At 36.9% G+C, this 12,113-nt stretch overlaps 1 protein-coding gene across 2 annotated transcripts in view; it reads left to right on the forward strand.

Annotated features, from left to right (window-relative positions):
* TTC29 (tetratricopeptide repeat domain 29) overlaps positions 1–12,113 on the forward strand; it is a 372,975-nt gene that overhangs the window by 243,715 nt on the left and 117,147 nt on the right. The window contains exon 5 of one of the 2 annotated variants that reach the window (XM_032186005.1): positions 8,304–8,400. The exons of the other annotated variant lie outside the window; for it this stretch is intronic. Within the exon in view, the coding sequence (XP_032041896.1) occupies positions 8,309–8,400 (92 nt within the window). The 5' untranslated portion in view covers positions 8,304–8,308. The remainder of the gene's footprint in view (positions 1–8,303; positions 8,401–12,113) is intronic. 2 annotated transcript variants of the gene reach the window in all.

Here is a 12,113-nt window from a genome sequence, read left to right on the forward strand (position 1 = left end):
AAAAAATACCGTACAGAATAAACAGTCTTAACCTAAATTCTGATTACTATTTTCCATTCAGTCATGAAGGAGACCTTCAAACTCACTTGCCTGAGGCACTGAGAAGCTCCAGGTCTTTGACGCTCATGAAAGAAAGATAATAATCACTCTTCAGGGGAGAGAGATCTTATTATATGTACCCTGTGGATTTTTTTTATCCTTTATCAAACTGCACCTTTGTGGGCCTTTAACTTCTTAATGGGTTGTTTATCCTTTCCCCCATAATTCATGATGATAAGCTGGATGTCACGTAGATACCGTTATGGTGATGAAAAAGTTGTACTTACGAGCTGAGTCAGTGATGTAGTTTGATTAACTTCTTATGCAGGTATTCTAGACAGGTAAACCATATAAGATGGTAATGTTACAAATGTTTCAGTAGGTGCAAATCTATCTGAGGCATACCCATAAATCTATGAATAATAATACCTAAAATAAGTAAACAAAACCAGGATCAGATATTAATGGGATGCATTTCAGTTTATGGAAAGGGTTGGGAGGTAGGGCGGAAAGGGGAAGAGAAGATATAAACAGCAAAACAGCAACGCTGGGGCAATTTTCTCTCTAATGCATGTAGAATATAGGACCTACAATGGCACAACATAAGACTTAACAGCCTGAGTTTTGGAAAGCGCTGTTACTTGCAGCCCTATCATTCATGGGTAAGCTTATTAAAAGATCTCAACAAATGCCAGTAAAACCTTTGTACAATGCCACCTCTTTGTTATTCTCACACGTCTCTCAGATTAAATAATTAGTGGTTTAGATACTTCTGAAATTTGTTAGGTTTCTGTGAATTCAATTGTGGTTTCTAATAGCCATAAAATTGAAGTATGGTATCTCTGGTACTTCCAGGACTACAAATAAATATTTCTACCCTCTTTTGAAGAACATAAAACTCAAATTTTGAGGCATGCAGAACCATAAGGCCTGAATAAGAGAATTTTTTGGCCATTCAATCCCTTAATTCAATAGCTGAAGAAATGCTACTCTTGTAAAATTTAAAAAAAAAAAATTTTTTTTTTTTTTTGGCATACCTTTTTCCCTAGTACCTATTCTTATCAAGGCACATTCCATACTTTCATAAGCACTCATACTAGATTGTTAATGAAATAACCATTGCTTGTTTTAGTAAACCATAATTATATTTATCCTCCTACTATCTATATCGACCCTTACACCTACTGGTTTAGAGATAAACCTGGAAGGGTTGCTACTTACATTACCAAGTTGTTAGTCATATGAATGGTTTCATTTGAAATTAATGGAAAAACATATATAAATAAATGCTCACCAGCAGGTTAGAGCATTGTTAACACGGTCCTATTTTGCTTAGTTTCCCACTGTAGTATTTAAACTATGCAAGCTGAGAGAAATGGAAAGCCTGATAAATAGAAGCCTGATGGTGTCTAATCCTGTTGCTCTAATATTAGTGTGGAAGACTTAATTCTAAGTACTAGCTGAAAGCCACAGCAATATGAAACGTGACAAGAACCATGAAGTGAAGATTTTGGATACTTGCATTCTCTTTCAAATATTTGGCTTTTTCCTAAACCTATTATGCCAGTAATGGCGCTTGACAATGATCTAGTATATGGATGCATAAAATATATATAATGAACAGCAAGACTAGAGATTTTTGCAGTGACTTTTACACCATAAGTTTGTTTGATCTTCATCAGCACTGTTGTCTCCAACTCATCACTCAAACAAAAAGCTAAAAGAGGAGATGCATGGTGACACATTCCTGAGGCTGGTTGAACAGGATGCAAGTGCCACATTAGAAGAACACTGGAAATCGTTAGTAAACGTGATCCTACTTACTCAGATCTAAATATGTATTTGCCATGAAGAAAAAAATAAGGGCCAAATCATCCAGTTTTAGTTGTGCGTTACCACTGGCTCTGAAATTAAAACTGATGGCTCTTACAGGAAACATAACTGTTATATGCAAAAGTTGTTCACTGCGGTCAAAGAAAGCAGTTCCAGGTCTTGCCTGGCACAGGCTTCCTTGGAACAAAATGTAAGACTTGCTTAACGTGGCTAATTATTACATTTACTCCATCCAATCACCATTATCGACTGACAAAGGACCTGATCAACACGTGGCAGAACTGGGCTCTATACTAATTCAAAAATTCCTCATGCTCATCTCTGAAGAAACCAGAGGGGTATCACAGACTGATTATGAGTAAAACCCCTAAATGCAGTCTTGAAGAGTCTGCTATGAAAGAAAAATATTGTAAAATACCTAGGGAAGTGGTTCCTATTGTGTGTACAAAAAAAACATTTTTGGAGGTCCTTGGCCTATGATAACTACAGTGAGCTACACATTTCACTAACATAGTAACATTGAAAGGTAGAAATGCTGTTTACATCTCACATGTATAAGGAAAAGATGCATAGAAAAAAAAATAATCATTTTTTCAGAAAGATTATCCTTTTTGAGAAGTGGTAGATTTCTAGTTACTTGTTTTAAAGAATTTTCACACAAAACAATTAAAATTTAGGTTAGAAGTATTGACTGCAAAATCTTACAAGATTTGACTGCAGAAATTCTCTGGTTTTCTTAGTTTCTGTGTATTTCATCTGGTATGAAGAACAACATAGTGCCACAGTCACCTTTTGGTTAAAGTTCATGCCAAAGCAGTACCTAGCTTAGTGTGCCATCCGAGGTCTCACAGAGCTGCAGAATGTCCTCACTGACCTCCTTTTGATGCTGGTTCTCAGCCTGGAGGAGGAGGAAGTTTGATTAAGAAATCCTCATTAGAGATCATTCCTGTTCCATCATCCTGTCATGTCTCCACAGCAGCCTGCACTAGCTGTTGTACTTCTTGTGTACTTTGTACATGTCTGTACACTGACTGCTGCCTGGTAGAATGCTCAGTGTTGCTACCGTCCCATTCCCCATTTTTGCATTTTTGACACTTTGACATTTTCTTCTCTTTTCATATTTTTCTCCATGATCACTTCAGTTTTCCCCAACTCCCATTTTCTTTCCCCCTCTTCTAGAGTGGAGGAGTAGGGACAGTTCAATTATTATATATATATTTAGCAGACAGGTTAACAGGTAACAGAAAAAATCAAAACTATTAGGGGGTGAAGATGGACAGCTAGGCAGGAGTCAAAAGCAAGCTATGTATATGATGCTCCCTCCAGTACATTTAAAGCAGAGAGATGATAGTTATGATTTTGAAGATGAGGGATAGCCTACAAAATTTCAGTACATACAAGAATCATTACACTGTTGGATTTTTTATCAACTTTAGTGCTTTTTTTTTTTTTTTTTAATATGGATAAAGAAATAGTGCAGGGATTCTTAGCTATTGTTGTGAGCAGTATTCAAGACTATCCAGAAATGCCTTGATAAGTTTTTGGCATGGCTGCATCTAAGCACAAACAATATATAAGTAATCACATCTTCATCCAGCCATTAAAGCTGAACAAACAACAAAAATTGTTAGCAAGTGAAAATACTTTTATTGTTTTTCCATGAACAGATACTTTTTCCCCTTCAGAAGTTGCCTGCCAAACATTTCTAGACCAATTATATTGGTGCTACAACACAGCACTGTAATAGCAATTGGTTTCATCCTTAACCACAGAAAGGATATTGCCTCTTCATGTTACTACACAGATAGTGACTGCCTTTGATTCTTTGTTAAAGAGTGTCCTTTCTGAGTTACACATTGTTTGGCACTCAGGATCCTTTGAACATGTTTCCATAAAAAAAGAAATCTTACTTTGCTTCCTAGTCAAATGAATTATATATGTTTAACACAGCAGACATACCCATAGTGTAAAATGGCTGCTTGTGAACTATTTCAGATATTATTCCAGAACATTAACAGTAATTTTAAATCTGCCATTTTTTTCCCATTTTTTGTAAGTTTTCTTTGTAAGTTTATGTATAGAAGCACTTCATGCAAAAATACGTATGGTAAGTCAAATGTGTTGCTGAAGTCTAATTAAATCTATATGTGAAACCTGCAGCTTCATTATGAAAACAAAGTCTGCTTGCCAGGATCGATTTTTTTTTTTTTTTTTTTTTTTTTTTTTTTTTTTTGCAGAAGCTCATGTTAATAGAAATTACCTGTCCTCTACCAAATTATTTATTTACTGAGTTTTATATTGGCAGTTCCATATTTTGCCTGTGACTGTAGTCATTTTCTACAATTTCTAACTTTCAGTGCACAAGTATGATACCCCATTTCTTCTATTTCATAGAAATTTTCCTTGTTAACCAACATAGCTTTTTGAAATATGTATTCCTTAGGATTATGACTTTGGGGGTATCTGGGCAAACATACTTAAACAGTTTCCAATTAACCTTGTACCATCTCAAATTCAATTCTTTATCCCAAAAGACTTATAGTAGTTTTCACCTTCATAAAATAAGGCCTTTCAAAGGATTAAGTGTATATATTATTGGTTTGGACTTAATTCTGTTTGCTCATAACAAATGTGATCAAATCATTATCAGTTATACCTAAGCTATGACTAATTTTTAGTTCTGTGATCAATTCCTTTTTATCTGTCAAGGTGAGGTCTAATATAGAATTCCCCTGTGTTGGATACAACACTTTTTGAGTTAGGAAATTGACATTTAAAATATTTTGAAGTTCCAAGTACATTTTAACACTGGCAGTATGAGACCTCCAGCATGTGTCACTCAGATTGAAAATCACCACAGTACACGAGTGTTTTCCCGGTATGTTATAGATGGGTAAGGCATAGGTCATGCTGTTCTCTAGTGTGATTTGATATCAGCTAAGTACTCTGTCAACTTCTGACTTATCCATTAGAACATTGACCCATGAACATTCAAGATCATTTGCTTCCGATTGCCATCAACTCAGAAGCAGGTAATGCCATTTTTGAAGTGCTTTCTGTCCACTTGATCCTTCCAAAATAGATCATAACAATTGATTTTGACATGCCAGGTTTCCAACCAGTTTTAACAATAAAAACTAGGTCAAATCTGTACTAAAAATGACCTCTTCTTCTGGGGTCAAGTTTCCAACGGCAGAACAGAGGCTACTGAAAAATCTGTGCTCTTCGTACTCTTTGGCATCCTGATCATGGTTTCTCATCATTTCCATTCACACTTCCCAAAAATTCATTGGTTCTTTCTCAGTAGTTCCAACTCTTCGAAGCTCCCAGACTCCCTAGCTGATCAGTCCCTTAGAAGGAAGTTCCTTTGTTACAATAAATTAGGCTGTGGGCTCTCCTCGACAGAATTTTCCCCAAACCCAGTCTTCATGTTATGTCTCTTAAGAGATTAGGTCTAGGCTTCTCTGCTTGCTCATTTTAACTGCTCAAAAGACCTGAAGTATGTCTGAGAAGACAAGAGATCCTGAAAGAAAAAAAGCTTGTCCACTATAAGTGATCACCTTATATAAGGTCTCTTATATAACCTAAGAGACTACGTATAAATGTTCCCTTAAGTATCAGTAAGATATTGCCACTGATTCTTTGCCTGCCAGCTTCAGAAACTTATTTAGCTTTGAGATATGCTTCTCTTGGAGCTCCAACGAAGCTGAAGCTTTCAGTTAGCCTGAGTATATCGATTTTCTAATGACTGCATTTCCTTTCCACTGCAGATAGGCAAAGACTTCTCTGTGAGCATTGCTCGTACAGGTTGGATGGAACAACCACCAGCGTCCCCTCCCATCCAACGAGCTGGGACTCCAGAAACCCTCCGCAGTTTTGACATCAGAGACCTGTTAACGTCTAAAAACTTGAGCTGCGCTCATTCCTCACAGCTTTCACACGGTCTAAACCTGGCCTTGCTGCTCGAGCAGGGCGGCAGCAGGAGGGCGGCCCTGAGCGCCGCCCGCCCCCGTTGCCATGGCCGTGGCGAGGCCGCGGCACCGGAGCCGAGCCCGAGGGGCCCCGGCCCTGGCGCCCCCTTCTCGGCCGCGGGACGGCTCCGCCATTTCGCGGCCGGGGGCCGGTAACCGCCGTGCGCCGCGCCATGAGGAGAGGTCCGTTCCCTGGGAAGCCCAGTGGCTTTATTTCTGTATTTGAGGGGCTGAGGTAGCGCTAGGGTTTAGGTTGTGCAGGGGGGTGAAGGAGTGAAGGTGGAAAAAAAATGCTGCTGGTTCATAGTTGGTAGACTAGGAAACGCTGTAGGACCCTATGGTGGGCAGGGGCTCGAGCGTGGGGGGACAGAATGCTGCCTTGGGCTGTGACCCGATGCAGGTTACCTGGAATAAATTAAGTCAAAAAAGCTGTAGACTTTTAAAACATAGTGATTTTTTTAATAAGTCAAATCAGTGCTTTCAGTATAACAAAGCAGCTTGGCTACAGGTCTGTTGTGTCCTTTTGTTTCATGGGGTGCAAGGTAGCAGCAAACATCTCCGCGAAGACGGCTGGATGCAGCTCTGCCACTTCTGGGCTGTTCTCTGCCTTGGGAAATACCCATCCTCTGGTTAGACTTAAGCATGCTTCAAAAATGTGTAGGAAGAACTAGGGATTCTATTCTCCGCCACCTAAAATACACCGGGAAATGCCATTCCCATCAGCTGGCCTTTTAGCTTCAATGTATGTTGGGGTGATTCCAGAGTACAGGCAGATTCCTACTGATTTCAGGAGGAGCTAGGGATAGTGCTTCCTTAGTGCCAAACTGGGCTGTTTTGTCATTTGTTGCATTCCCTAGGTGTTTGGTTAAGTAAATAAGATGCATAAGTCCCCCTACCTGTTAGTTAAAACTAGGTATTTCTGGTGGTTGCAGTGGCGCTGACAGGGTTTTCTGGGCCTCCTTACAGCTGCTACCCCTAAGTTTCCTGCCCCATTGCTGCAGTTAGTTGGCTCTTCTGCCTGCCAAATTCAACACCTGCCATTCAACCCTGGTCTGTTTGTGTTTTTTTTCCACCCATTTCTTCAAAACTGAGGCTTGTAGAGAGCTTTGCCTCTTCTCTGGGCTTCAATGTTGTTACAAAGTTTAGTTGCTACTCTTCACTCAATAGCATCTTCCTAGAAGGAGATTTTCCTTTCTATATTGCTTGTGGATACCAACCTGACATTCTTTATAGGAAGCATAATCTTTTATATTGATGAATTACCTAAATGCTTTTATTGGTATTTTATTTTCTTTCAATTGCACACTTGTGTAAAATGTTGCTGCCTCTAATTGCGAATTATTTATAAATAATATCTTTATTTCTGTAACAAACTTATCCTTAGTACTAAACCTCAAAGAATGACTGAAAGGAAATATCGCATTTTATGTTATCCTTTCAATTCATAGTTGTTTATTGCTACTCCATTCTAAGTAACAGTACAAAAAATACTTCAAAATAGCTGTAGCAAAATATTTCAGCAGTGAAATGACTTTTTTTTCCACAAAAGGCTAATATATAAAATACTATGCTAGTCTGATACCACTCATTCCATATCAAGATGATTCATATCTATTTCTTCCTGTAAAAGAAATTTCCCTCCATCAAATGTAGCAAATAGTTAACACCCCCCACCCCATTATATTCTGTTTTCCCATCCCTATTAAAAGTTTGTGCCTTGAGGCCTACCAGCAGGGCATGCAATACCTACATTAAACCAAATTTAAAAGTAAGGGTGCTCCTGCTGCTAACGTCCTCAGATCACAGACATGCAAAATGAAGGAACTGGCAGCTGAAACTTTAATGGTACGAAGTGTAGGCTGAATACTTGGGGAAAAAACACAGTAGCTCTATATGACAAAAAAGTCCTATTAGCATTTATGTACTTCAGAATGTCAAGCTAGACGAGTCTACCTAACTGTGGGGCTTTGTGCTTCTAAGAAAATCCTGTGTTGCAACTGTAGTATTACTTAGGTTTTCTACTCAAATGGTTGTTACTGGTGCAATTATGCATTATTTTGAATGTTAATGCAGTGCCTGTTGTTGCATAGCACACTGCATGTTCGATCCTGTCTTCACCTTATGTATTAACTTGGAGTATTATTAATACTTGGCCCTGCGTAGCTTGAGGAAGCATGGGGAATCACATGCAAGTAAGACTCCTGCATTGCTTGCCTCTGTGTAAATGAAGAACAGTCCAACGTAACAGAGAAAACCTTTGAAAGTAAGATCGCAACTGTTCCTATGCATTATGGCCTAATGAGACAAAGCTGAGGCCTGAAAGTATTTGTGGGGAACTGGAGCCCAGCATTACATGCAATGCAATGGAAATAAAAGAGAGTTAACTGGGATGTGACATAAAAAGAAACCGGATCATTGCGAAGGCATTGTTTAAAATAATGTGGTGTGTGTTTGTTTTAGTTGAAATGAATGTGCTGCCTCAAGCAGTCATACAAAGCCCATGTGAGCATCCCAGGTTCATAGAGCAAACCATTTGCCCACCATTAGACTTTGCAAGGTATGTGCCTTTTTTCTTTCAGAGTATTGTATTTACCATGAATAACTTCAATCAGTTATGCCAATATGCAAAATTACACTTGCTTTGTTGTGATGTTTAAAAATGCAAGAATCAAAGAGAAGGAAGTCCTCTGTTAAGAAAGTTTCATTGTTAAAAGGAAAGAAAAAGTAAATGTGTTCTGTTTAAGGTTGATATTTCATCCTAACTTTTCAACCCCCCTTCAAGAGCTGTAGGATGTTATTTCCAATTAGTAGGTGTTGTCTTTCATTGGTGCAAATGAAGGTCAATGGAAATGTACTCATTTGGATTAAAAAAATAATAATATGTTTTTTTTTTTCTTTTTATTCAAACAAAAAAACAGTTTGGTATCTCAAAACATAATGAATAAAACTGTATTGAAAAAACATTATCTTGTACTTAATAATCGAGAGAGTAAAATACAATGCCATAATCCTTTCAAGCTATCCTCTTACACATGCCTGCATGGCTTTTCACTCAGCTTCTATTTCTCCTCCCAGTTATTAGTTTTTACTAATTATTAGTTATACATTTTTGTTTCTCTGCCAGTTAGTACTGGTCTCCCAGTTACTATTCTGCTCCACTATTTAATAAAACAAATCTATTCTTTAGTTAATCATCCATAATTGTAGTCCTGAAAATCTATACTCTTTTTTTCTGGAATTGCCTCCATTTCAGAAAGACTTGTGGCTATTTTCTTCATCTTCCTTTCTCATTTTTTTCTGTGTTTGTTTGTTTGTTTTGTTTTGTTTTTTCCCCAGTCTGAGTGTTTCCCATTGCCCTTTGGCTCACGGGTCTGGGGTATCTGTGAGTTCAGCAGCTTCTTCTTCATGTCTAAAGCAGTTAGGATTCAGGGCTTCATACTGGCAGATGTTCTCTCATACATTGATAGAATGAGAAAATGCAATTATGTGCATCTTAAAAGATATTAAAAAACTAATAATTTAAATCTGTATGGCTGGAGCCGTGTTCTGCAGCCCTCACTTTTTCTGGTAACTATGTTGCTGGAGAGCTTACCTCAGAGTTAGGATTGTTTCTTTCCTTTGCTTAGGAAATTTCGTATTCTAGAAGATAATTCTCCAGCAATTCTGTAGAAGTTGTGCCTATCTGCAGAAAAGAAATGTGTTTCTGTAATGGTGGAGGCGATGCTGTAGGTGCCTAGTGATTAGAACAAGACAAGCTCTGCCATTTTCTTCGATAGGAAATGCTGGGAAAGCTCGAGTCTAAGTTAACAGAATATTCAGTGGGGATAGAGAGTTATGTGAGAATCAGTTTGGTGTCCTTCGTATTTCATGCAACTTTGTACTGTTCTTTGATTAAAATGCCAGGTGTATTTATTGTGAAGTCTATTTCTAGTAATAATCAGTAGCTATTTTTGCTCTGTAAACTGGTAACAGAAATAGTTAAAATAATGCATGGTATAAAATGCTAACTGTGGAATAGCTGTCCCTTGGATTAAAATACGTTTGTTTTTAATAAGGGAGTAGTTTAAATAAGATTCAATTTACAGGTGGAGAATACTTTTATATAAACTATTTATGAAATATAGTGAGTCATAATTGAACACTGGAGAAATAAGTCTAAACCGTTTGGAAGAAGCAAGTGACAATTTCTTGAAGAAAAGAAATGATGCTTCTTAGCCAGTGCCATCCTCAACTCATTCCTCTATTAGAAACAATGTCTATTCTAAGTCACAGAGTCAGTTCTTCACATTAATTACTTCTATTATTTTTAATTCTCATTGCATATAACAAGATATTTTAAGTAATGATTATTGGAGGTAATGGAATTATCTACTGGTTTTTTTCCCCTATGTATACTTGTCTTTTACTTCCATCAGTCCGATACACAGGCTGTGGTGAGGCATACGTAAACAGCAGCTAGTTTGCAAGTTGTTGATTTTGCTCTCTTTAACCATGGCTGCATATGTCTTTTTCTTTTATTAAGTTAGAAAGTGTTCCCAATCAGAATTCAGGAATTTTTATCTTGACTGTAAGGCAGGTAACAGTTTAAATCATATACATGTATGGTTCTGTGTTTTTTGTTTTTTGTTTTTGTTTTTTTTCCTGATTGCTTCCAATTTAAATATCTTTGAGAGTATAGTGAGAAGACATAAGTCTTCCCTTTATTCCAGTTTGAGTTTATTTTTCTCATTGCAGCATAGATTAAATTGAAGAAAGCTGAAAGTGGTGCCTAGAAATTTGTATCTTGAGTTGAACATTTCAGTTTGGGGGTCTGAACCTTTTAGTATTTTTCCTTCTATATCTGGTGGGTTCTTTATGTGCTTGTGGTCTGAAAAAGGCTCATTTTTGCAATCTTAAAGCACAAAGTTCAGCTGTTTTTGCATTTTCTACCAAATAGTTCATATTTAATTACACAGACATGCTATTTTTCAGGTACATTTTTTGAATAGCTTATACTTACTTGAAAACTGGTATTTCTGAGCGACTATGTTTTTGTTACCTGGTATAATGAAACTATTGTATCTTAACATATATTTTACATCAGTTTAAAATATATAATAACTGCCTTATCTTTGTCCTAATGATGCTGTCTTCCTAATTAGTCACTATTTTGAAAATTTTGATATTGATTACATTTTGATGTTGATTATTGCTGAATTTTTATGTCAGTATCTATGAGGTGTGTGTTTTTTGTGGCCAGCAGCAATTTGCATGGATTGTGTTCTGTGCTGCCTGAAAGCACAAGCCTCTGTTGGTGTGTCTCAGTAGTAGTAAATTCTGGAACAAATTGAAATGCCTTATTTGTGCTGCAAGTTTTCACTATTACATTGCTTTAAATACAGACATATCAAAATATCTCTACATTGCTTAGCTCTTTTGTTTTCATTTAAATGAACTTCATGAAGTGTCTCTGGTATTCTCAGAGCAATAAGGAGCGGGATGCTTACATTAGCAAATGTTATGAAAAGAATTACTCTCATGCCTATAATGAAAGACAGCAATGTAATACAGACAGAGAGAGAGAGGAAAGTAATAGATTTATGTGAAACAGTAATGTTGAATTTCTTTTATCTTTGATTGGTTAACCAGACAATCTTTATGGTCTTTTAAAGAACAAAAATAAATTCACATTACTTTTATGAAGTTAATGTCCTCTGCTGTTGGAATATCAGAATCTATTTAAATACACTTTATGGTCAGGAAGTGCATATTATACTTTAAAATTCGAGGCATCTTTTGCGTATCAGAGTAGAGATGTTGGCTCAAATGAAAGATTAAATGATACATAGTTCAAATTTTAAAATTAGATCTTAGCACCTTGAAATTTTTAGGAATTGTGCCATTTCTTTGGCCACTGCCCACTTGTTACCCCTCTAGCAGAGCACTTTTAGTAATGCACTGCTCAAATAGTGGACAGCTGAGAGCAGACTTAAAACTCTGCATTGCACTAAGGAAGATATATTTGAATTGGATTTGAGGATTTTTTTTTCTTTGAAAAAGTGAAATACACAATAAATTAGACCACTCTAGTCCATACTGATAACACAAAAATGTAATGGCTCTGATTTAGAAAACAGATTAAATATAGGTAGCCTAATTAATTGTTATTGATTTAGCTAACACAATTTCTTGTAGCTTTGACAGAAATATCACATAACCAGGTCTGTGAAAGCTAAACCAATTCTTTTTTTTTTTTTTTTTCTTGCAGAAATAAAGATTTGAAATAGCTAC

The sequence above is a fragment of the Aythya fuligula genome, chromosome 4 (assembly GCF_009819795.1).
Source record: "Aythya fuligula isolate bAytFul2 chromosome 4, bAytFul2.pri, whole genome shotgun sequence".
NCBI classification, from domain to species: domain Eukaryota; kingdom Metazoa; phylum Chordata; class Aves; order Anseriformes; family Anatidae; genus Aythya; species Aythya fuligula.